General features: G+C 41.2%; 1 protein-coding gene across 4 annotated transcripts in view; it reads right to left on the minus strand.

Annotated features, from left to right (window-relative positions):
• The window catches only part of RBL2 (RB transcriptional corepressor like 2), a 176,289-nt gene that overhangs the window by 87,686 nt on the left and 60,783 nt on the right, over window positions 1-27,820 (minus strand). For 2 of the 4 annotated variants that reach the window (XM_073604963.1, XM_073604962.1), the window contains exon 5: window positions 9,494-9,622. In XM_073604963.1, the coding sequence (XP_073461064.1) occupies window positions 9,494-9,622 (129 nt within the window). Of the gene's footprint in view, window positions 1-9,493; window positions 9,623-26,382; window positions 26,532-27,820 lie in introns of those variants that run through there. The other 2 variants (XM_073604964.1, XM_073604965.1) reach the window with 2 other exon arrangements.

Raw genomic sequence — 27,820 nt, forward strand, 5'->3', positions numbered from 1 at the left:
TAAATCATTACATGAAAAATACAGCACACACAGAACTTTTGAATCTCCAGGGTCAGACACAGCTCTCACTGGTTCCCTCCTCTGACCTCCGCCCATTCAGACATCCCAAGTCTCCTGTGAGGTGCGGGAGCCTCCTGCATTTCGGGGGCGGCTCCTGGACACCTGCAAGTGCGACCCAATATCCCGGCTGCAGGGCTGATCTCCTGGTTCAGAGTCGGGGATGATCGGTGCAGCAGGACGGCTCTGAACACCGATCTCCCTGTATAGCTGACATCCACTTCTTCTCTCCCTCCCGCGGCCGTCAGCTAAAAAGCTATACAGGGAGATCAGTGATCACAGCTTCTTTTCCTCCAGCTCCCTGTCCTCCTCCTCCGCCCCCCCCCCCTCGTTCCCCGCATCCGGCTTCCCTCCTCTCCTCTCCCGCCAGCTGTGGGGATCTGTCAGGATAGCGAGTGGAGAAAGGGACCGGTCATTTACCGGCCCCTGTCTTTTCTGAATTGGACACAGTGAGTGAGATCGCTCCTGTGTTCTGTGAAAACTGAACATAGTAATAATCTGTGTGTTACTCTGCTCAGTTTATGAATGGACAGGAGCCTCTGTCTTCTGTCCATTCATCTTCAATGCTGAGAAAGGGACTGGGGAATCAATGTCCTCAGCCTTTTTTCTCTGTCTCTTTGTGACCAAAGACCCAAAGACCAAAGACCCCCCCCCCAACAGGGTTGATTAAAAAAAAATGCAAAAAGTATTTGAAAAAAATTAAATTGTAAACCAAATCTATAAAAAATTTCATTATAAAAAAATATATTAAAAAAAAAAAAAACTACTGACACCCCCCCCCCCCTACCCCTACCAACACTGTCCACTGCCCCAACCCCCTCCCCCCAAAAAGCATTGTGAGTTAAAAAAAAAAATAAAATTAAATTGTAAAAAAATAATATGTAAAAATAATAACTACTGACACCATCCACTGCCCTACTGACACCATCACCGCCACATACTCTCCACCCCTTCCCCAAAAGCACAGTGAAAAAAATATTTTAAAAAATGATTTAAAGAAAATAATAAATGTCAAAATTGTAAAAAATAGAGAAAATAATAAAAACAAAAAACTACTGGCACACTGCTCTACTGACAATGTCCACTACCCCACCTCCCTCCCCCCCACCTCTAATCATTGTGAAAAACAACTATAAAAAGTAAACTGTAAAAAATAATGAAAAAAAACACAATTCTAAAAAAATAATAATAAAAATAAAGAACTACTGACGCTGTCCACTGCCCTACTGACACCATCCTGCACATACTACTCACCGCTGTACACACTCCTCTCCTGCACATATTACCCACTGCCATACACTCCACACTGTATATTCCCTATTTAACATTACTACATTCTGCACTATGCAAGTCATCTCAGACTCTATTAAATCACACCTTTTAAGCCATGCCCAATATTTAGCATGGCTTAAGCCTTCCCCACCTCCCTGAAATGAGTTTTTGCAGGTTGGGATGTCTGCCCATTACGGGATATAGTAGTGTTGTGGATGTCAGCAGAGGAACCAGAAAGTGAAACTTCCAGAGTGTGTATGTTAACAGAAGATTTACCTGCATCAGAGAGAAGTTCTGCGGCATAAGCTTTAGAAATAGGTCCTGTCTTCTTTTACAAGAAAATTTCTGTTCCATTGGACTATTCTTTCCCCATTTTCATTCAGAAAAGCCAAGGAACTGTTTACCTGTGCATGCGCCTTTCCTGTTCATTGGCTAAGTTGCAAGCTACAATGTTGCAGCGAGTGTCAACAGGTCTGAATAATCTGATGTCTAACCACCTGTTTATCTTGAGAGGTCTACCCATCATAAGGACATATGCACACAACCAGTTTTGCTTCATTATCTCATTTGATGCCTCAAAACCACAAAAAGGACACACATCGGCTCTCATAGACATGAAGATGAAACGCATATATATATGGATTCTAGCAAGGGAAAGCTATCCATCACGGATAACTATCTTAGAGTATTGTGGAAATGTAAATAAGCCCCTAGGAAATTGAGCCCTGAGGAAGTCAAGTGATGAAACATGTATGAGTTGGGTTGGTCTCAGTGAAGTAATGGCTAGACAACTGGGTCAGAGCAACTCTAAAACTGCAGCATACGTGGGATGTTCCTGGTCTCAAGTGGTCATGACCTACCAAAAGTGGTTCAAGGAAGGAAAACAGGTTAACCAGCGACAGGGTCATGGACACAAAGGCTCGTTGATGCACATTGGATTTGAAGGCTGGCCTGTGTAGTTCAATCCAATAGAAGAGCTACTATAGCTCAAATTGATGAAAAAGTTGCTGGTTTCAAAAGAAAGGTGCCAGAACCTATCAGAACCAAATGTAGGCACTTTTGGCTGTGGACATGGGTCAGCATGGGCACCCTGACCAGTCTGCAGCTATGCAGACCCATACACAACAAACTGCAAAGCACTTTTTCAGCAATTTGAGATAGATTAGCTCTTCTACTGGACTGAACTACATGGGCCAGTCTTCGCTTCCCACGTGCATCAATGAGCCTTGGCGGCCACGATCCTGTCGCTGTTTTGCCGTTTTTCATTTCTTTAACCATTTTTGCTAGGTCCTGACCACTGCAGACCAGGAACATCCCACAAGAACTGCAGTTTTGTTTTGACCCAGTCATCTAGTCATTACAGTTTGGTCCTTGTCAAAATTGCTCAAATCCTTACACATGCCCATTTTTTCTGCTTTTAACACATCAACTTCAGGGACAACATGTTCACTTGCTGCCCCATATATCCCACCCATGTTCATTTGGCTTTATGTTTTATTCACTTTACACCAAATGTATTTATATATGATTGGATATATTGTTATGAATTATTATTACAGGTACTTAATTAACATTAATTTACAAAGCGTTTTACATATATATTGTACATTCACATCAGTCCCTGCCCTCAAGGAGCTTACAATCTAAGGTTTCTAACTCTCATTCATACATACACATACTAGGGCCAATTTAGACAGGAGCCAAATAATTAAGCCAATTATCCAAACTTAAGGCAGGTAGTGTCGTAGTTGGGATTTGAACCGGCAACCTTACTGCTGCTAGGCAGAAGTGCTAACCACAATGCGCTGCCCATGAAATTTATGTATATATTGTTTATATGAAGCACAACTGTAGTATTTTGTTTTATGACTGTGTAAATAAGCCTTTGTGAGACACCTATCTTTGTACTAATGATTAAGGAAAAAAAAGTGTGTCCGATAACTGTATAGAGAAAATCTGCCTCTTTGCTTCTGCTGCCTATATAGCCACAAGCCTAATATGCCTAATGGTAAATCGACACTGAGTATGACATATCTAGTGCATATTAACACTAGATTTCTGTTCTGAATATATGTTAGTAATTTTTTCCAGTTTTAGCCATTACGAAACAAATTTTCATTGTCATTTAAAGTGAATGTGAAAAAAAATAAACATGTTATACTTACTTGCTCTGTGCAATGGTTTTGCACAGAGCAGCCCTGATCCTCCTCTTCTCAGTTTCCCCCACCGGCACTCTGGGACCCTCCCCCTTGCAGAGTGCCCCCATAGCAAGCCGCTCGCTCCCCAGCTGGCTCTTTGCGTCCATAAGACACAGAGAGCGCGGCTCAGCCCTGCCACCCGTTTCTGCCTCACTGGCTGTCATGGACAGCAGCGGGAGACAATGGTTCCTGCTGCTTCATCTCAGCCAATCAGTACTGAGAGGCCCGGGAGAGCCTCAGGTATCATGCACGTCGCTGGATCCATATCAGGCTTAGGAAAGTATTAGGGGGAGAAGCCTTTACAACCATTTTAAGTTAGGTTTGTATCAAGGTTCCTTAACGTTGATATTCTATAAGTTAATATTGAAATCAAAATCTGCCAACTGCAGAATGGAATGGGTAGCAATGTAAATATGGCTGGCCACATGTAACAGCTTTTATCTGCAGGAAAACACTTAAAGTGTTACTAAACCCAGGACCGTGCATTCACTATATCTGGTCACCCACAGTACTCAGAACATGGAAATGCAACTATTTTAGTAAATATAAACTGCTAAATACCCTTTTCTCATTAGCAGTATATAACAATCTTATGACTTCTATCAGTGTCTGGTTAAAGCTTGTAGGAGGACTTTTATTTTGACTGTCTTATGAGGCTGCAGGACCCCTGACCCTCTATCTGGACACTGCTGATTGGCCCTGTGCTGATCACATGCATTCTCCCAAGATAGAAAAAAAAAACTCTCTAGCAATGCACACCAAACTGAGCATGTGCAGAGTGACTCCAAAGGCTCTGTCTTATCAGGAAATGGTTAAGGGACAGTGGAAGAAGGGTATAATCAGAGAAGACAAGATCAAACAGCCTTTTTATACAATGGGGAGGTTAACCCCACAGTGAGTGAACCCCATAGGTTCTACAGTGAGTATAACTAGCATGCTTTACTGCATATACAGAATGATTTTACGGTTGTTGGTTTAGTAACACTTTAAGTATAGAATGGAAATTCTCTTAACATATAGGTCATTATTTAGAAGAGAAAAAAAAACATTTACCAAAATGCAAAAACCCATAATATGATATGATTATACATACTACTATAATACACTGCTATAACTGGTTAAGCCACTCAAGAAGTATTTTTTAGATTTTCAAATAACTTCAGTATGCAGCAATGCAGAACTAATACTGAAATGGGCACAAATATGCCTTTATCTATCCAACAGTGCACTGCTCACATTACAATACAACCTTATAGTACAGTCTATCCCCAATATAAAATGTACAACACACTCACACATATTTTTTAGGCAAGCAGCAGAAAAAAGCAAAGTCATAAAGAAGAATATTACCTGTCTGTATAAGCCCAGAAGAGGCTACAAAGGTGAGCAGATAACGGTCTAAACAAAAGCTGTACTGAATAACTTTCACTATAAACAGACGAAAGAAAAAAAATCTACTGCTGACTCAATGGAAACTTGTGTGGTTAATTGTTTGCACATGTTTACAAGGTCTCCTCCCTGGCCAGTGAAGAAGTACTCCTTCATTTGCCAATACTAGTAGTATTAAGTTCTAGTTTTCCGGAGGCACTGTTGTGTACCTAAAGCTGGGTATACATATATCGAAAGGTATCCAGTTCAACAGGAACCTACTGAATATCTGTGCGTGTACACCACTGTATTCGATCAGTGCTTGCAGCCAATGGCTGCAGCTCTGATCTATGTATTTTGTCAGGATACAAATGACGCTGCGAAGGGGAGCCATCCACATCATTTATTTACTTATTTAAATCATGCTGTGGCCCTGTCATCATCCTTCGCTGTTGCTGTTGGTGTTTGAATGGTGTCACTTTGTTGAAAGACTCATTTGCTGGCCTAAAAAATTGTCCCTCTGTAAAATATCAGCAGGCATTTCTTGTCCCTCAGTTGTCATAGTGTAACTTTTCCATGACGAACTGAAAATAGTGGATAGATGCCAAAGAGCTATATTACTCCTTGTAGCCAACCCTGCCGGGAGACATCATGATGTAGTTCAGTATAGCCATAGCACATGGCGTGCGAGGCAGTAATGCAGGAGGTCTTGTGATTATTAATGGTTAACCAGCTAACATGCACAGCCATCTATATGCTTCATAAAGACATCACAACCTCAATTGATCTGGAATTCTAAAATGATTGTGCATCTGCAGAAGCTATACATTTCACAATCCATGCAATTTTCTTACCTGACTATGTGCAGTGCACAACGAGAATTTAAACCTTGAAGTGAGGAGGTTTGGCCCACTGCATTTTCCTGGAGTTGGGCTTTAAAATGTATTTAAAACCAAGAACAAAAATTGATAATGCTGCAGCTTACTGGTCCCTAGATATGGTGGCTGCAAGTGTGTCTCACACTTTTGTTTCCTGTAGTTTAACCAGGATATACTGTCATTAAAGTGGTTGTAATCCTAAAAAAAAAAAAGGAAAAAAAAAAGCCTCTGTTCCTTTAAAGCATGATCTATACTACAGTGCTTGTGCAGCGTAATTTGTCCAATTCCAAGTATTAAAATAATATAGTTGATCCTGCCTGTTCCGGTGTCCCCTTATGTGTACTGACCATGGTAATCATGGCTGCTGATCCATGATACCGTGGTGAGTTTGCGTGCCTCTTTCATCCCGCTCTCTGCTCTGAGTTTCTCCCTCTCCCCCTCCCTCCCTGCCTGTCAGTTCCTAGTCTGTGTGTGAGAGCCGATCTCCACACCCGCCCCTCCCCTCCTACTGCTATACCCTGAGGCTGTAAAGTCAGATTTCTAAATAACTGGCATCCCCTCTGTTGTAGTAAGAAAAGTACTGTGTGTCAGTTTTTCTGAATTACAGTATCATCCTAAATACCTTTTTTCATAGCACCACTGTGTGGTCACGTGATCTCCCTCTGCTGGCTGGCTGACATCAGAGGGGAATCTCAGCCCCTCCCACTGCTCTCCTTAGATCAGGGAAGAAGAGCAGACAGAGATCACGTGACCACACAGTGGCACTGTGAAAGACGGTATTCAGGATAATAATTGAAAAAAAAACTGACACGCAGTACTTTAGATCATACTACAACAGAGGAGATGCCAGTTATTTAGAAATCTGACTTTACAACCACTTTAACAAAATTCCAGTCCAAGGATTACAACAGAAATGAGCTGTCATCCTACGAAAGTGAAAGGTCTACATAACACCCTGCTCTTTATTAAGGATGGGGTTTTCATAGTCCACAGGAATAGCAGGGAACAATGCTAACTGATTAATAGTCTAGAGGCAGAGAGAACAGGAAGCTTCTGGTTGGATGAACTGCTACTTGCACTTGTGAAACAGATATAAAAAAACATATTTAGAGGTTGATTTTAACAGACCAAAAGGGAGCAAATAAAAGAAATTTAGGCTAGGTTAATCCCAGCCCGTGTGAGAAAAACACAGCTTTTTTACAATGCAGGCTAGTGCAGTGTCAGCATGTTTTCTTTTTTCAACTACTGTATATTTCAGGCCTCATATACTTGTTGGATTTCACATATAAATACATTTTAGCCCTACTGAGTAGGCACTGCCAACCCAACTCAAGAGACTGGAAGTATAAAATACACTTCTGGGTCTCTGATCATCCAAATCATTTTTTTAAGCGTCTCAATTTTAAAACATGCAGCACCGAGTGCTGGTCAGAGGGAGCTTTATATTCTTTGAATGAATGCAAGCCTTCCTGCGATTGGCTAATTTGGAGAAGCTGGTGGATGATATCACAATTTCCGCTTCAACCAATCAGAGGAAGCTCAGGCTACATACAGTTTATAAAGCGCGTACACTGAAGTTAAAAGTTCAAATTCTTTGGACCAGCTTGGTCCAAACTAAAATGTGATTCTGCCTATAAACTCCCCTCCATGTTAGCAAATGTGTCCATGCACACTATGGCTTTTTCAGGTCTCATATAGTGACACTTGTTGGATTTCACAAATACATTTTAGCCCTACTGAATAGGCACTGGCAGCCCAACTCAAGAGATTGGAAGTATAAAATACACTTTTGGGTCTCTGATCATCCAAATCATTTTTCTAAACTGTTCAAGTTTAAAACATGCACGTTTTTGGCCTATGGGCCTAGGCGACATACGTGGACCTTCGGCTCATTTCCCAAGGTCGCTCAGTGGACACCTTGTATCTCCGAAATATCTAGCTGATCCCATTTTTGCCCATGCCTTTATGATATGTTTGATGTGCTGTGCCCTTGCGTGGGTGATCGGTTATTATTTTGTTGCACTTATTACAATAAAAACTATTGTACCAAAAAATTAGGTCTTTTTTTTATTACATTTTTTTGGTTTCAGAGAACTTTAAATAGGTTGTTTGGACCAAGCTAGTCCAAATGGACTATTTACTTCACTAACAGATGCAGCGGCTGTGTGCGCTGTATAAACTGTATGTAGCTCAATTACAGTGCTGTGTTCCGGCAGCGGGAAGAGGACTTTCCATCCCATTCCCGGAACAAAATCAAACTTTGATTATTTCATTAATTCTTGAATGAATGCAAGCCTTCCTATGATTGGCTAATTTGGAGAAGCTAGTGGATGATGTCACAATCTCCGCTTCAACCAATCAGAGGAAGCTGAGGCTACATACAGTTTATAAAGCGCATACACCCACCACACATCTGTTAGTGAAGTTAAAAGTTCAAATTGTTTGGACCACCTTGGTCCAAACTACAGTGTGATTCAAAAAGGATGGCGCAAACGTAAAGCTGATTTATTTATAACAGAATGAATCCAACATAACTGTATTAACATGAACAGACACATTAACTGTCCACGTTTTACCTCTGCACTACAAATGTTCGATGTGAGCCCCGTTGGTGCCACGACAGATAGAGAGACAGTACTCTAGTTCTGTCCAGACTCATGCCAGCATGTCCTTGGAAATTGACTCAACTGATTCTGTGATGCGTCATCTCCAGTTGTTCAGATTCTGTGGCATGGGGGGGGGGGGGGGGAACACAGAAAAAAGTAGCAAGGTGTTAGGTCTGGCGGTCCCAGAGGCCACAGAAACATTGGTGAATCATTCTTTCCTGCACGGTTGATCCAACGTTCTGGTAGGGTATCATTCAGGTATGAATGATATCCTACCATCTTGCTGAAAGACTAGGTTGAGCAGATTTTCCTCCATCTGTGGCTTCAGCCATTCAGTAATCATGTCCAGGTAGGAGCGGCTAGTGACAGTATCTTCAGCAAAAACAGCAAAAATCTGTCGCATCACAAAATCAAACATTTGTAGTGCAGAGGTAAAACTTGGACAGTTAATGCATCTTTTTCATGGTAATACGATTGTGTTAGGCTCATTCCTTTAAGAATAAATCAGCTTTACTTTTGCACCATCCTTTTTGAATCACACTGTATTTAAAGAATATGAAAACCAAACATTTCATATTCCTGATATGTCGCTGCTGTACCATGTACTTGTATGAAAAAGCATCCTGTTCTTTTTGTTTTGTTTCCTTTGTGTGAAATCCCTGGTGTTCCTGCTACTCCCTCTGCTTTCCTATTAAAAACTGATCACACTAGACATGAGAGCTCACTGTGGTCAGTTCTCTAGCTGTGCTGGGAACTCAGTCTGTTCTCCTCCAATGATCAGTCTTATCCTGACAACCCTGTGCAGCTGTTTCTCCTCCCTGAGCTCCTTATGTAGCTGAGAACAGAAGGTATGTAATCACTTATTACACCTAATCACACATAGGTTGGACTTGATGGACTTGTGTCTTTTTTCGACCTCACCTACTATGTAACTATGTAACATGGCAGCACACGTAGATACATTTTAACAAACTTTTTAATACTCTTTAGACACTGGTCAGCGGCAACTTGTATGAGTTAAAGACTGTAGACAAAGCAAATGCTTTTCACTGAAAAAATCCAGAAGACTCCAGTAAATAACTTAGTTTACTTTGTGATTATTATATATTACTACCTGGGAAGGCTGGATTCAGAAGCTCCCTGCGATTAGGACACAGCAAGGCATTTCCGTAGACAAGGTCCAAAGCACAGAGAAGAAGATGGTAAGAGTTCACTAAATCATCACTTATCATTGGGAAGTTTCCTGTAAGACAAAGTCAAACGAGGTTCAAAAACATGATCATAGCCAAATGCCTAGTACACAAGATGATACACTTGTCCAATAATCTGATCATTACTACACAGCTTTCAAGCATGAAATCTTTTTGTGTATATGGTATAGTATTTGTATGAAAAAAATCATGTGACCAAGACCATGCATGCCCGGAAACAAAAGAATAGCTTACAATACAATATGTAACATTACTTCCGGGTTATATTCTATTGTACAAGAATTTTAGTAAGTTTAGTTTGATATGAGGCTAGCATGTAAAAATATAAAACAGACAATCATTCGTCCAATATTCTTATCGTGTGTACTAGGCATAAGGCTTGGTTCACACTGCTGTGGTTTGATTTACATCTGAATTTTAGTGCCATTATCTAGCGCTACTTGGATGCAACTTGGATAAGGTTTGTATATTCTATGGGGCCAACATCACACTGGAATGGCACCAAAGTAGTACACATAGCTTCCAACTGTCCCTGATTTCCAGGGACTGTTCTTCATTTGAAACAACGTCCCTCTATCCTTCCTTCCTCCTCATTTGTCCCTTATTTTGATCTGATCTATATAGTTGTATAGTTTTGCTCATAAGTTTACATACCCTGGCAGAATGTATGATTTCTTGGCCATTTTTCTGAGAATATGAATGATAACACAAAAACATTTCTTTCACTCATGGTTAGTGTTTGGTTGAAGCCATTTATTATCAATTAACTGTGTTTACTCTTTTTAAGTCATAATGGCAACAGAAACTACCCAAATGATCCCGATCAAAAGTTTACATACCCTGGTGATTTTGGCCTGATAACATGCACACAAGTTGACACAAAGGGGTTTGAATGGCTATTAAAGGTAACTATCCTCACCTGTGATCTGTTTGCTTGTAATTAGTGTGTGTGTATAAAAGGTCAATGAGTTTCTGGACTCCTGACAGACCCCTTTCATCCAGTGCTGCACTGACGTTTCTGGATTCCGAGTCATGTGGAAAGTAAAAGAATTGTCAAAGGATCTGCGGGAAAGGGTAGCTGAACTGTATAAAACAGGAAAGGGATATAAAAAGATATCCAAGGAATTGAGAATGCCAATCAGCAGTGTTCAAACTCTAATCAAGAAGAGGAAAATGAGGAGTTCTGTTGAAACCAAACCAAGGTCAGGTAGGCATTACTGCACTGGACTTGGACTAAGCGGTTGATGTTTCCTTGAGGCTCTTCATTCATCACAGGATTCCTCTCCATTTCTGCCTCAGTATACTCCCCTGGTCTGGCCATCTTCGGTGGAGTGCATGAGGGATTCGATTCCCCTCCCCTCACCTCTTTATTGGAAATCCCTGTTTACATGAAACATTGACACATATGCTCGTTTTGATTGATCCATTACTAGTCCAGTATCCTGATGCCACTCCAATTGCAAGGTCCTATGATAACCAACAAACTATTATCCAAATATTTTTACTAACCAGCTATATAAAAGGTCCTCTTAAATCTTCACACCCTTGAAGAAGATTTTGGCTTGTATATTGAAACGGGTTGGGTGTAAAGAGCACCTTAGCTTATCTCTCATATTATTATGTATGTGATGCACAAATAACCAATGCCTTGCTTCATTTGTTTTAAAGTCTTTTCAATAAAATGTATATTTTTATAGACATGTTTGTAGTTGTCCGACCATCTTTAGTGCCTAAAAAGTCCATTTAGGGGAACCCCTGTTTTTTCTTGGATTAATCATTGGATGTGGCACTTCCCCTCCACTACATGGTCTGCCTGTCCATTCCTTTTTGTACCAAGGTCAGGTAAACCAACTAAAATTTCCAGCCACAACTGTCAGGAAAATTGTTCAGGATGCAAAGAAAAACCCACAAATAACTTCAGGTGAAATACAGGACTCTCTGAAAACATGTAGTGTGGCTGTTTCAAGATGCACAATAAGGAGGCACTTGAAGGAAGATGGGCTACATGGTCGAGTTGCCAGAAGAAAGCCATTACTATGCAAATGCAACAAAGTATACAATACGCCAAACAGCACAGAGACATGCCTCAAACCTTCTGGCACAAAGTCATTTGGAGTGATGAGACCAAAATTGAGCTTTTTGGCCACAACCATAAATGCTACATTTGAGTCAACAAGACCTATGATGAAAGGTACACCATTCCTACTGTGAAACACAAAGGTGGATTGCTGATGTTTTGGAGATGTGTGAGCTACAAAGGCACAGGAAATGTGGTCAAAATTGATGGCAAGATGAATGCAGTATGTTATCAAAAAATACTGGAGGAACATTTGCATTCATCGGCCAGGAAGCTGCACATTTGACATACTTGGACATTCCAACATGACAATGATTCAAAACACAAGGCCAAGTCGACCTGTCATTGACTACAGCAGAATAAAGTGAAGGTTCTGGAGTGGGCATCTCAGTCTCCTGACCTCGATATCATTGAGCCACTCTGGGGAGATCTCAAAACGTACAGTTCATGCAAGACAGCCCAAGAATTTACAGGAACTTTTTCTTTTTTTTTTTTTTGCCAAGAGGAATGGCCTTATCCACAAATACCGCAAAAGACTTCAAGCTGTCATTGATGTTAAAGGGGGCAATACACGGTATTAAGAACTGGGGTATGTAAACTTTTGATCAGGGTCATTTGGGTGGTTTCTGTTGTGATTATGATTTAAAAAACACAGTTGATTGATAATAAATGGCTTCAGCCAAACGCTAACCATGGGTGAAAGAAAAGTTTGTGCGTTATCATTCATATTCTCTGAAAAATGGCCAAGAAATCATAAATTCTGCCAGGGTATGTAAACTTATGAGCAGAACTGTACCTAAAATGCACTATTTATCTATCAATACATGTTTCTTAGTGCTAAACCTTTCATCTATTTTCTAAATTGCTGCATTTGTATATTTCCAAAGCCAATATAAGGGAATAGCGGTGGTAAAAAAAGCACCTATGGGTTTAACCAATCTTTTTTTGTGTATAATTCTTCTTAAAGGGGGCATGTCCTATGCCTACATACGTTGGCTAACAGGAGTCCCTCATTTCTATTTCAGAAAGTTGGGCGGGATGGTAGTACAGGAACCTTTTCCAAAATCCCTCCCTGCTGAGTCGCCATTGATATGAACGGACACCATTGAAAACAATGTGATTTCCCTTGTCATGCGATTCTGTGTGACTCAAGGCGCATCTGAAATCACACTAGTGTGAACCAGGCCTAACACTCACACATTAAATGCTTATAATATAACCCATCCTACAAATCTCTCCTATCAAAGTAATGGAGGCAAAAGTTCTTTTATTACTGGAGTACAGTTAGTCCCCTACATACAAACCTTCGAGTTGGACACTTTGAGATACAAACATAAGTTTGCATGTCCAATTATTAGTTCACATTTCTGGTGGTTGTGGTCTGTGTACTTTGCTGTATACAGTATTGTATCTATATTTCAACCTTTTTTTCCCACGTATTATTTGTGTGAAATGTGTTATAAACCTATTACAGTAATTTACCAGGCCAATTGTGTTAGGGCTCATGCACACTACAGCTCAAAAAAGCTGCTTTTACATGCATTGAGCTTTTATTTCAGCTTGAAGAAGCTTGTGCTTTTTTTGTGCTCTTGTGGACATTTTTATTGAGCTTCTTCAAGCTCCTTTAACCTTCTTGAACTTTTGTGAGCATAAGCGTTTTTTTTTTTCACAAACCCTCCTTATTGTTTTTTGACTAGATCTTGTGTTTATCCATTTATTTACTAATTTGCACGTGAGCTTGTTTTTGTTCAATTAGTACATATTGATGCTTATGAGACTATGCTTTAGTCTTTTTTTTCACTTTCTTTTCACTTACCTTTTTAGCGCTGCATCTCTTTGCATTATATACACTTCCAAGTGCACTTTCAGTGCAATTTCATGTGCACTTTGCACTTGTAGTGTGCACTTTAGTGCAAAGTGGATTTGCCTTTCGTAAATAACCCCCATAGTGTGTATGGACACATTGGCTAACATAGAAGGGAGTTTCTAGGCAGAAATAATAAGAGCCTGTAAGGCCTCTTGCACACTGCAGCTTGAAAAACGCTAAAATACAGCCCATTAAGACTCGGTTCACACAGGGACGACTTGTCAGGCGACCTAGTCGCCTGACAAGTCGCCTCCCGTTCTGTACAATGGAACCGTTCTAATTGGAGCGACGCAAGTCGCTCCGACTTAGAAAAAGGTTCCTGTACGACTTTGGGGGCGACTTGCATAGACTTCTATACAGAAGTCGTTTTGCAAGTCGCCGCAGAAGTCGTTTGCCCTGCAAGTCGTGCCGCCCGTGTGTGAACCGGGTCTAATTGTAATGTGACTATGCACACAGGCACAAAAACAAGCGCTGTGTATTCTTCAATAAAAAATTAAAAAAATAGAAAAATTGGCATTTTTGGTTGTAATTTACACCTCATGCACGCACTTGCACGAGTATGCGCACATTTGTGCGCAAAAGTCTATTAGCATATTGTGAACGCGAGAATACGTTTGCGTGAAAATGCGTGAATGCATATGTGCAATAATACGTGCAAATACATAAAAAAAAAAAAAAAATTGATGCTCAAACGGAAGTATCATGTGCAAGAGGCCTAAGAGCTGTTTCTTTGAGCTGCAGTGTGTATGAGCCCATAGTTGGGTACCTAGGCTAGCTGTGTTGGACTTACAAACAAATTGGATTTACGAGCGTGCTCTCAGAACAGAATTCGTTCGTATGTAGGGGACTTACTGTACAATGCTGGTCATTATTATTATTTTTGTAGTAGTAGTAGAAAGAAATACACAAATGTTCAAAACAGTCAACCAAAAAGCACAACTAGAAGAATAAAGGAGCCAATAAAAATATAGTGGTTAAAACTATCAGTGATACCTCACTATTAGCTGATGTATGATTTAAAAAAAAGTGCTTGACAATTAGGATAAGGTTTGCGGACTGTGGATTTCTACCACACAAACACTTCCCCCACTGCAACCCAGTAATCCAAATGTAAAACACCAGAAACCCGTTCTGTATAACTTCCTATGCATGCTTTCATGTAATGTCCCTGTCAATGTTTTCTCTCATACTTGGTGACAGGCAACTCACCACAAAAGAGGTCTAGTCTTAAGTTGTATTACATTAACTGTTTAAGGGCATTCTTACGTTTTATAAAAGAAGTGCACCAAATGCCTTTGCAAACCCAGAGGTTACCTTGTAACATAGCCTGTGTAGAGAGCAGAGCTGTGTGATGAACCCAGTAGGACTATCCAGTACAGGCTTCCTGCAGAAAATGACACAAGGCCAGTCACCCTGCACAATGAGAGAGCTGCAGTGACTGGTCTTAAAGCGGAGTTCCACCCAAAAATGGAACTTCCGCTTTAAGTGAAGGTGACCCCCTGACATGTCACATTTGGCATGTCATTTTTTTGGAGGGATCCAGCTCCCACTTCCTCCTGGGCACCGCGGCGCCGGAAGGAAGTTCACCTCTCCCCCCTCCCTGTCCACAATCATCTGGGACACGTCACAGGTCTTAGATGATTGCCCGGCCAGTCACAGTGCGCAGCGCGGCTCGCACATGCGCAGTGTGTGCCCGGCTGTGAAGCCACAGCCAGGCGCCCACAGTGACAATGCCGGCCACAGAGAGGAGCTTCGTTCGCTCGCATTCCTGGACCATGGGACAGGTGAGTGTTCAATTAATAAAAGTCAGCAGCTACACTTTTTGTAGCTGCTGACTTTTATATGGGTGAAACTCTGCTTTAATTACAGGAACTTCCCACACAGAAGCAAAGTGCAGGAGTTGTTTCATGCTGGACTACTGCACAAATCTGAAAAAACAACAGACACCAAGAATCCAATAAGAATACATATGGCTCCTGGTATTGAGACAACATACGCTATATTGTCAGAAGTATTGGGACACCTGCCTTTACACACACATGAACTTTAATGGCATCTCAGTCTTAGTCCGTACAGTTCAATATTGAGTTGGCCCACCCTTTCCAGCTATAACAGCTTCAACTCCTCTGAGAAGGCTGTCTACAAGGTTTATGAGTGTGTCTATGGGAATGTTTAACCATTCTTCCAGAAGCACATTAGTGAGGTCAGGTATTGATCTTGGACGCGAAGGCCTGGCTTGGTCAGAACTCTGTGCAGGCCTGTCAAGTTCCTCCACCCAAAACTCAGTGGTGAGCAGTCATGTTGGAATAGGAAGGGGCCATCCCCGAACTGTTCCCATAAAGTTGGGAGCATAAAATTGTCCAAAATGTCTTGGTATGCTGACATCTTAAGAGATCCCTTCATTGGAAATAAGGGGCCAAGCCCAATCCCTGAACAGCAAGGTCCATAAAGACATGGATGAGCAAGTTTGAAGAGGAAGAACTTGACTGGCTTGCACAGAGTCCTGACCTCAACCCGATAGAACACCTTTGGGATGAATTAGAGCAGAGACTGCGAGCCAGGCCTTCTGGTCCAACATCAGTGCCTGACCTCACAAATGCACTTCTGGAAGAATGGTCAAACATTCCCATAGACACACTCCTATACCTTGTGGACAGCCTTCCCAGATGAGTTGAAGCTGTTATAGCTGCAAAGGGTGGGCCAACTCAATATTGAATGGTCTACGGACTCAGACTGGGATGCCATTAAAGTTCATGTGCGTGTAAAGGCAGGTGTCCCAATACTTTTGACAATATAGTGTATATTCAGCCCAGATTTTCACCTTTAACCACATTCAAATGGCTTCTTGTACACAGAGATTTTGAACACAGTCCTAGCTGCTTTGGCAGTGTGGACTGTGCTTATATTTATAGAGTGGGCTACGAATGGTAGCCATCAAGTTAAAAGAGAAGTGCAGGAATCAAAGAAAACAAAAAACTTACATACTCACCTAGATGGCTGCAGCATCTATCCGATGCTGCAGCTGTCCACAGCTGGCTCTACACTGCAATCAAAGACTGCTGATAGCTCAGTTCTTGGGTCTACTGTGAGCAGAGAGTAGTGACTGTCAGTCACCACTCTTTGTTCTGCCCCTCCAGTGCTCACTGGAGTAATGGACTGTGGAGGGGCAAAAGCGGCTGACTCAGACTCTCAGCAGCACGTTGAGAGGCTGAGCCAGTTGCCAGTCAAGCATCTGACATTATCCTGACATGATCCTGACATTATTGCTGGGATCTCTGCAGAGCCTGGACTCGCTCTGTGACGTCACCTGTCAGCAGACTTTAACACGCTGTCAGCTGAATCTGGGTCACAAGAGTGCAGAGCTAAGTGCAGTCCTGTGACTCACATGAGAAATATGGCCAAAAGAGCTTTGGCCATACTTCTCATTTAATTGTAAAATTAAATAAATAAAGTAATATTTAACAGCTTGCGACTGCGCTATAGCCGAATGATGGCACGCACCCGGGAACATCAGTGACCGCTGAGTCCGGAGGACCCGGTGCATTACGAGATCACGGTAAATGGCTGCTGACATCGCCCGTTTGTCACGTGATCGCTTGTAAACAAACCGGCGTGACATGCGGTTCCTCTCTCCCTCTCTTACAGATCGGTACAGAGGGGGGAGAGGGGAGAGATCAGATCGTGCTGCAGTGCTGTGGGCTGGATGTGTAGTGCCCACAGCGCTGATATGTGCCCATTGCAGCCATCCATCCATGCTCAGCCATCCATACTCAGCATACTCAACCATCCATGCTCAGCCATCCACACTCAGCATACTCATCCATCCATGCTCAGCTATCCATACTCATCCATCCATACTCAGCAAACCCATTTATACTCATCCATACCCAGCCGTACTCAGCCATACTCAGCAATACTCAGCCTTTCCCAGCCATACTCAGCCGTACCCAGCCATACCCATCCATACTCAGCAGTACCCAGCCATCCCATCCATACCCAGCCATACTCAGCCGTACCCAGCCATACCCATCCATACTCAGCAGTACCCAGCCATCCCATCCATACCCAGCCATACTCAGCCGTACCTAGCCATACCCGGCACAGTGATGTAGTGGTTAGCACTCTCGCCTAGCAGTAAGAAGGGTCACTGGTTCGAATCCCAACCACGACACTACCTGCTTGGAGTTTGCATGTTCTCCCTGTGCCTGCGTGGGTTTCCTCCAGGTACTCCGGTTTCCTCCCACACTCCAAAGACATGCTGGTAGGTTAATTAGATCCTGTCTAAAAAAAATTGTCCCTAGTATGTATGAATGTGAATTAGGGACCTTAGATTGTAAGCTCCTTGAGGGTAGGGACTGATGTGAATGTACAATGTGTATGTAAAGCGCTGCGTAAATTGACGGCGCTATATAAGTACCTGAAATAAATAAAATAAATAAATACCCAGCCATCCCATACATACCCAGCCATACCATCTATACCCAGCCATACTCAGCTGTACCCGGCCGTACTCATTCATGTTCAGTCATCCCATCCATACTCAGCCAACCCCTTCCATGGCTCATCCATTCCCCCATTCATGCTCATCCATTCCACATCAGTTCTCATCCATGCCACTACAGTGCATCACAAAAGTGTAATAAGTAGTCAAATTAGATTTGAAACTTATGTCCCTAGAGCACTTGACGGTGATCCTTGCATGTTGGGCCTCTCTATGTGGCCATGCTGTGGAAAAGTCTCACACATGTGGTATCGCCGTACTCAGGAGGAGTAGGAGAATCTATTTTGGGGTGAAAAAAATTACATGTTCAAAAGACTCATTATGCCTCAGATTTTACGTTGGGTTGTTTTCTTTCCAAAATGGGGTCACTTTTGGGGCGTTAACTTTGTCCTGGTTCTCCAGGGCCTTCAAAAGTATAAGAGGTAGTAAAGAAATTATGTGTGTAATTTATGCTCCAAGAACAAATATAAATATAAAATTAAGACAATACCGCGCTAGAATAAAACAAAAAGCAGTAACAAAAACCATCTAATATCTAATGGTGCTAGTGTACAAGTTATAAATAAAGTTGCGTTAAATTAAACAAGCTCTCTAAAGAGAAAATTGGAAATAACCCAAGTGGAGGTGAAACATACAAAATAAATCAATCAAATAATACAAACATATGCAGTAAATAAAATGAGTAATGAAAATAAGTGTCCATATGCATCAATAGTGCATCATTGAATACATAAATAAAGTGAATGTCCATATACACCAATAGTGCATGAAATAGTGTCCTTTAAAGAACGTATACACAACTGATAAGTGTATGGAGGAATGGGTAAATTTGGACAATGAGGTCCACAACAGGTAGGAATAATAAAACGAGCGGATCGGACAGAGGGCGGACAGGAAGACGCAAGGTATTGCGAAACATGTAGGGTGGTTCGTTGTGCTGACGCAATCACACCACATGTGACCCCGACACACGGGTGTTCTATTTGCTTGTTTTTAGCTAGCCGGCTTTTTATGTAATCCTTTTTGTATATGTCCTCTTGCAAGCTCCGCTCCTTTTAATTAGCATTAAAGCTTTATTTTTTAACCTACTACACGATCGGAGTCCCTCTCTGTTTGCTCACTCGTGGCTTTAAGCCCGAGTGTGTTTTTTTCTAGATTGAGAACATCCATCTGATGAGTACATCATCGCAATTTGGTGAACTATCTCCACTAACTATCTGAGGCAATCGAGGGATCGGAGACATTGGAGGATCCACGTGTCCCTGCAGAGGGCTTAATCTGTCTGATTTTATGACCCTGCTCTTTAGGGGGTCCACCAGCTCTGGTAAGGGTTCCCATATATAGAGCTTCACTTCCAGGTTGAGACCCCTTTTTCTGTCAGTTGTGGCATCAAAAAGCAAGGGCGGTTACCCGGAATTCCTACCTGTTGTGGACCTCATTATTCAAATTTACCCATTCTTCCAAACACTTATCAATTGTGTATACGCTCTTTAAAGGACACTATTTCCTGCACTATTGGTGTATACGGACATTCACTTCATGTATGTATTCAATGATGCATTATTGATGCATATGGACACTTATTTTCATTACTCATTTTTTTTACTGCATATGTTTGCATTATTTGATTGATTTATTTTGTATGTTTCACCTCCACTTGGTTTATTTACAATTTTCTCTTTAGAGAGATTGTTTAATTTAGTGCAACTTTATTTATAACTCATGCTCCAAGAACGCCTGACGGTGCTCCCTGCATGTTGGGCCACTGTATGTGGCCACGGTGTGTAAAAGTCACACACATGTGGTGTCGCCATACTCAGGAGGAGTAGTAGAATGTGTTTTGGGGTGTAATTTGTGGCATGCATATGCTGTTTGTGAGAAATAACCTGCTAATATAACAATTTTGTGAAAAAAAAAGAAAAAAAAATCTTGATTTTGCAAAGAATTGTGGGAAAAAAATCACAACCTCAAAAAACTCACCATGCCTCTTACTAAATACCTTGGAATGTCTGCTTTCCAAAAAGGGGTCATTTGGAGGGTATTTGTACTTTCATGGCTTGTTAGGGTCTCAAGAAATGAGGCTGTCAGTGCATCAGGTGTGATCAATTTTCAGTGATTGGCACCATAGCTTGTGGACTCTATAACTTTCACAAAGACCAAATAATATACACCAATTTGGGTTATTTTTACCAAAGATATGTAGCAGTATACATTTTGGCCAAAATATATGAAGAAAAATTACTAATTTGCAAAATTTTATAACAGAAACTAAGAAAAATGCATTTTTTTAACAGAATTTTCGGTCTTTTTTCTTTTATAGCACAAAAAAATAGAAAACCCAGAGGTGATTAAATACCATCAAAAGAAAGCTCTATCTGTGTGAAAAAAAAGGATGCACATTTCATATGGGTACAGTGTTTCATGACTGAGTAATTGTCATTCAAAATGTGAGAGCACTAAAAGCTGAAAACTGGTCTGGTTAGGAAGGGGGTTTAAGTGCCCAGTGGTAAGTGGTTAAATAAAAATAAATAAATGTTAAAGACTCCCACCCCCATGTACACACTAAGATTATAAATGCATGTGGTGGGTGTGCAAAAATAATGACTGCGCTACACATAGTACATATCGCCACAAATGTCGTACTGAGATCAATAATTTTAGGACCAGGCCTTCAGGGCCTGTAAAGGCTTTTAAAGCGACGCCCATAGACAATGTTTGATATCATTTCTCAGGCATGTGCAATTTTAAGGCTTGACATGTTGCATATCTTTGTACTTTTACACAACCTCATCTTTTATATTTTTACCAAACATTGGGTAACATATGGTGTTTACATGCACCAAGATTAACATTAGTGTAATTTTTTTTTATAAACGTGTGCTAATATCATGTAACATGTATTATGTAAAAAATTGCAGCTACCGCCATTTTATTCTCCAGGGTATTTGTTTACAGATAATATATACTGATTTGGGGGTTTAACTACCAGTAATCTTCAGGCCAAAAATGTGCAAATATGTGCAAAAACCAAAAAAGGGCTCTGGTAGACAAGTAATAAAAAAGAGTACAGAAACATTCCCTCATTACCCTTTTTCACCCACTCCCCTAAAATGTTTTAGGTTTAGAAACTGTTTAATAAGTTTGAAATAAAAGAGTGTGAGGTTGGGGAGCTAAAAGAAAATGATGAAAAGTACCGAAGATTTGTTAAAAGACAGCAAAATGAATATAAATAAATATGTACACTTCTTCCAGTCCGTACATCCCCTAGGTTCCTTTTACAGAAAATAATAGAATACATTGGTTTAGGGTAGAGCTGCCAGTTATCCACAGAAAAAGATTTTTCTTTTTCTGTGGATAACTGGATTAGCAGCAGTACAAGCAGCAGTACAAATAGGTGAAACTGTCACAAATGATATTTTTTGAAAAAATCAAATGGCACTAGAGGTAGATGAGAAATGAGTACAGCGCTGCTCCAATGATGTTGAAAGAATCGGCTAACACACCTCTAAGACAAAGAAGTAGAAAATCAACAAATATAAAAATAGTGTAGCGCTAAGTGTCAAAATAAAAGATTATTAAGCACGAGCCATCTTACAATGGCCAGAAGATAAGCCAAAACAGAAAATGCTTCAAAAAATTCAATGGAAAGTGACTCAATGAAAAAATATTAATAAATATTGCAAAGTGACATGTAAAACATAATGGCAAAACACCAGTGAGAGGTGGAAATAAAACCAAAGTATAAATATATGTATGAAAAATTAATCAACTGTGAATAAAGTCCATATATATTATAAAAAATGTGTTCTTGATAAAAATCAAAAACCACCACCAACAGTCTCTGAGGATTAGCTGATGAGGACAACAACGAAGTATCACTGATGGGTGAGAACGGTAAAACCCCAAATCGAATGTGACGTCTAAGTGTGTGTCAAAACCATCACCATAGCATCTGAAGAGGCTTACCGGAAGCAGGGGACTTGAACAGACATATGTCTTACAAGTCAAAAAAGCTTATTTAGCCACCGAGGCTGGCAGGATGGGACATCAGATATCTGCAGCTTCAAATGGGGAAGAGGGGGGGTCTGCCGACAGCTTCACCCGTCCAGACGTATCAGCAGGTCAACCAGATGTTTAATTGGAACCATGAGAGAAGGAAGACTCACATGGCATGATATCGTTTAAAAAGCATGCATTTATTCAAAACAATAAAAAAGGAGCACTCACATGGTATAAGGATGTAAACAGCTTAGATAGTATCAAACGCGGTGATCATAGAGGGTCCACCCGACATGTTTCGGCTCACCAGCCTTCATCTGGGGTGTGGACCCCCCTATTCCACCGCAATTTAAACTAGAAATGACCCCCACTGGGAGTGTCACAGCCCAGGAAATGACCAACTGACATCACTTCCGGTTCCAAAATATGTATAAACCTTATGCAGTGTATGTTATAAAGAACAAAGATAAGCAGTATTTATACCGCTGTTCTAAAATATCGGGGTCAAAAGATGAAATAAGGTGAAAGTAAACTTAAAATATTGCTAAGGTTATGGCCGGCCGATCCGGAAGTGCTCGGAATGGAAATCCAAGCCTCTTTCTCGGCACGGCCAAATTACATAGGACGGAGCGCCATCGCGCTCCGCCCCCTCTATTCGGCTGAGTTTTGAGGACGTGCGCAGTAGCGGAAGTCACAGGAAGGAAGTCCGCCGCTGCGCCACGCCTCGTTTTGGGCAATGGATCTCATGGGTCGAGGCGCCGTAACGCCCCGCCTCCTGGTCTCACATTACTGCCCATAGTGAAGAGTGTGGCTAACCACACCCATCATTGGTATTAGCGGGAAGAATAGTGTCCCATCGTTGGTATTAGTGGGAGGAATAGTGTCCCATCGTTGTTAATAGTGGGAGGAATAGTGTTCCATTGTTGGTATTAGTTGAAGGAATAGTGTCCCATCATTGGTATTAGTGGGAGAAATAGTGTCCCATTGTTTATATTAGTGGGTAGAATAGTGTCCCATCGTTGGTATTAAGGGGAAGAATAGTGTCCCATCGTTGGTGTTAGTGGGAAGAATAGTGTCACATCGTTTATATTAGTGGAAGGAATAGTGTCCCATCGTTGATATTAGTGGGAGGAATAGTGTCCCATCATTGGTATTAGTGGGAGGAAGTGTCCCATTGCTGGTATTAGTGGGAGGGTCGATATCAGAGAAATAGGACCCTATTACTGGTGTCTGTGGCAGGACAAACACACACACGTTGGCCCACCCTTTGCAGCTATAACAGCTTTGACTCATCTGGGAAGGCTGTCCACAAGGTATAGGAGTGTGTCTATGGGAATGTTTGACCATTCTTCCAGAAGCGCATTTGTGAAGTCAGGCACTGATGTTGGACGAGAAGGCTTGGCTTGCAGTCTCCACTCTAATTCATCCCAAAGGTGTTCTATCGGGTTGAGTTCAGGACTCTGTATAGGCCAGTTAAGTTCCTCCACCTCAAACTCGCTCATCCATGTCTTTACGGACCTTGCTTTGTGCACTGGTGCACTGTCATGTTGGAACAGGAAGGGGCCATCCCCAAACTGTTCCCACAAAGTTGGGAACATGAAATTGTCCAAAATGTCTTGGTATGCTGATGCCTTAAGAGTTCCTTTCACTGGAACTAAGGGGGCAAGCCACACCCCTGAAAAACAACCCCACAATAACGCCACCCCCCCCCCTCCACTAAATGATTTGGACGAGTGCACGAAGCAAGGTCCATAAAGACATGGATAAGCGAGTTTGGGGTGGAGGAACTTTACTGGCCTGCACAGAGTCCTGACCTCAACTGGACAGAACACCTTTGGGATGAATTAGAACGGAGGCTGCGAGCCAGACCTTCTCGTCCACATCAGTGCCTGACCTCACAAATGCGGTTCTGAAAGAATGGTCAAGCATTCCCATAGACACACTCCTAAACCTTGTGGACAGCCTTCCCAGAAGAGGTGAAGCTGGTATAGATGCTAAGGGTGGGCCAACTCAATATTGAACCCTACGGACGAAGACAGGGTTGCCATTAAAGTTCAAGTGCGTCCAGATACTTTTGACAATATAGTGTGTGTGTATATATATATATATATATATATATATATATATATATATATATATATATATATATATATATATGTATATATATATATATATATATATATATATATATATATATATATATATATATGGTGTGATCTATATATAAAGTAAAACCTTAGATTGCAAGCATAATTTGCTCCGGAAACGTGCTTGTAATCCAAAGCACTCATAAATCAAAGCAAATTTCCCCATAAGAAATAATGAAAACTCAGATGATTCGTTTCACAATTTATTCATAAATCCTTTAGGTTATAGTCCATATAGAAAGATTATAGCAATGTGATAGGTTGTGTAACCATAAAATGTCCATCCACAAATGGAAGCCTCCACAAGGGGATTAGAGGTGCCTCTAAGTGTAGCAATATGGTAACATTTACTAACGAAATTACAACATTTAGCAACTCACATGGCTGATGATTAAAAAAGGCACATCTAAGTATGCAGGCATCCGGGGTAAAGCTGTCCACATAGACCGTCATCCGCATCACAGGCTCTCACCACTGTCAATCTGCAATCATGACCGGGAAGACTACCCTGCAGTAGAGCAATCTGAAAACGAGGCTTGAAGTGCTTGTAGAGTGCAGTGTGGAAGGGGATGACGTCGATGGCGGTGCGGAGGACGGTCTATGGGGACAGCTTTACCCCAGATGCCTGCATACTTAGATGTGCCTCTTTTAATCATCAACCATGTGAGTTGCTATGAGTGCTGCCAGCATTGCTGCAGAGGTTGAAGGGGTGGGGGGACAGCCTGTCAGGGCTCAGATCATACGTCTCACTCTGCAGCAAATTGGTCTGCATGGAGGTATTCAACCTTACCAGGCCATTTCCTCCTTTAAAGCCCCAACCTAAAACCCCTCTCCATTCTTGTATTATTGGTCTGCATGGCTGTCCTTCCAGAAGGAAACCTCTTCTAAAGATGATGCACAAGAATGCCCGCAAACAGTTTGCTGAAAACAACCAGACTAAGGACATGGATTACTGGAACAATGTTCTGTAGTCTAATGAGACCAAGATAAATGTATTTGGTTCAGATGGTGTCAAGCGTGTGTGATGGTAACCAGGTGAGGATTACAAAGACAAGTGTGTCTTGCCTACAGTCAAGCACGGTTGTGGGAGTGTCATGTTCTGGGGCTGCATGAGTGCTACCAGCACTGGGGAGCTACAGTTCATTGAGGGAACCATGAATGCCAACATGTACTGTGACATACTGAAGCAGAGCATGATCCCCTCCCTTCAGAGACTGGGCCGAAGGGTGTTTTCAAACATGATAATGACTCCAAACACACCTCCAAGATGACCACTGCCTTGCTAAAGAAGCCGAGGGTAAATGTGATGGACTGGCCAAGCAGGTCTCCAGACCTAAACCCTATTGATCATCTGTGGGGCATCCTCAAACAGAAGGTGGAGGAGCGCAAGGTCTCTAACATCCACCAGCTCTGTAATGTCATCATGGAGGAGTGGAAGAGGACTCCAGTGGCAACCTGTGAAGCTCTGGTGAACTCCATACCCAAGAGGGTTAAGGCAGTGCTGGAAAATAATGGTGGCCACACAAAATATTGACACTTTGGGCCCAATTTGGACATGTTTACATAGGGGTGTACTCACTTTTGTTGCTAGCGGTTTAGACATTAATGGTTGTGAGTTGAGTTATTTTGAGGGGACAGAAAATTTACACTGTTATACAAGCTGTACACTCACTACTTTACATTATAGCAAAGTGTCATTTCTTCAGTGTTGTCACATGAAAAGATATAATAAAATATTTACAAAAATGTGAGGGGTGTACTTACTTTTGGGAGATACTGTATGTGTATTGTAATTACCCTCTAGATTGTCATTTTTATATATGTTTATATATGCATGTTCTTAAATATTTAATCTTTCTTTCTTCTGGACTTATTAATGTTCACAAAACGTAGTTTGCAATACACACACACACACACACACGTAAATGACATATCTTCTTACACTTAGAAAAAAAGTTGTTTCTCATTAAACACAAACCAAGATAAAGAGCAATGATCGGATGTTAAAAAGTGAATAATTTGACCCCTGGAGATACATAAACATGTCCATTCTTCTGAACACACATCATGCAGCATATGGGAAATCATATACAGTAACAAATTCTTGAACACACCTAATCTAGATGGGACAGTATACATTCTAGTTCCTTTGCATGCACTACTTATTTACCTACCCAAATAACCCAATAATGGTAACATACTCACGCTCCAGGCATGTCACCAGCCTCCCGCACAGTGTATGTATGTCTGCAGTAGCTGTCAGACTTGGAAAGAAAAGCTGAACTGTTTGCCTGAGAAGCCGTCTCCAATTGGTCTTCAGATGACAGAAGCCTTACACAAACAAGCCCTAACTTGCCTGCTGTACTGTGGTTGCTATGATAAGCTACTAGTAATGCTGAATCTAATGCAGGCTGGATTACGGAGGAGTTATTACCAATCATACTGGTTTACTGAACCATACTAACAATAACATTAGCAAACCATTAACCATTTCCAAACCAGAGGGAGAGTTTACATAGATCTAAAAGTAAAAGTGCAATACAATGATGTTTTGTACAGAAAGCCTGCTCACTGTTACTTCTAAACCTATAGAGATACATTAAATCTGAAACATTTCTCGTGTCTTCACATAGGCTGCAGACAGTGTTTGTCAGCCACAACAATAATAGTGGACTATATTGACAGGAGCATTATGCTGCATGCACGTGGACGTAAGGTTTACCAATCACATAGGCAAGTTTTGTTTTTTTTTGGCAAAAATGCCCAGTATGATCAATAACATGCTTGCCTTTAGATACATTTTCAAATATGTAAAATTGTAGTTATATACCCTCCTGCTTTTTTTTCCAATACCAGAGTACTATTTTGAATCCATACATGCGTTTACACACACGTGTGTAAAATGCATGTCCTCAGACGCAGACATTTTTATTTTTGGACACAGATATGAACACGGTGCATGTTTACACAGCTGTGTGCATTTCTCCACTGAAAACAATATATCTGTATTCAGGTCTGTAATCAAAAAAAGGAAATGTGTTTTTTACGCCTGTGAGCACAATTCAAGTATAGCGGTATTAACCCCAAAAACAAATCTTTATTATACTGCAGCTTACCAAACTTTAAAGTGACACTAAACTCACATTTTATATTAAATAAAACAAAACACAATATATTACAATGTTAGTTTATTGTATCTTATCTCTTGGTATCCTCTCAGAATTGCATGCTTTATTCCTGTGTTCAGAGACTTCCTGTCCTAGGGTGGCTATGTTCGTTCTGCAAGCCCTCCTTTTGTATTTGAAAGTAGCCACCCATCAGTGATTACCCCCACAATGGACCCCCCAGTGCTCGCCCCACATCTATATACTGATGTATTTAGCACTGGCACATAATATAAAGGCAAATACAACATGCACGTACATACAGTGAATATAAAAAGTCTACACACCAGGTCAGGTTTCTGTGATGTAAATCATGTGATAAATCATTTCAGAACTTTTTCCACCTTTATATGTGACCTATAAACTGTACAACTCAATTGAAAAACAAACTGAAATCTTTATTGGGGGGGGGGTAAAAATAAAAGACTAAAATAATGTGTTTGCATAAGTGTGCACACCCTCTTATAAGGGTGTG

The sequence above is a fragment of the Aquarana catesbeiana genome, linkage group LG11 (assembly GCF_042186555.1).
Source record: "Aquarana catesbeiana isolate 2022-GZ linkage group LG11, ASM4218655v1, whole genome shotgun sequence".
NCBI lineage: Eukaryota > Metazoa > Chordata > Amphibia > Anura > Ranidae > Aquarana > Aquarana catesbeiana.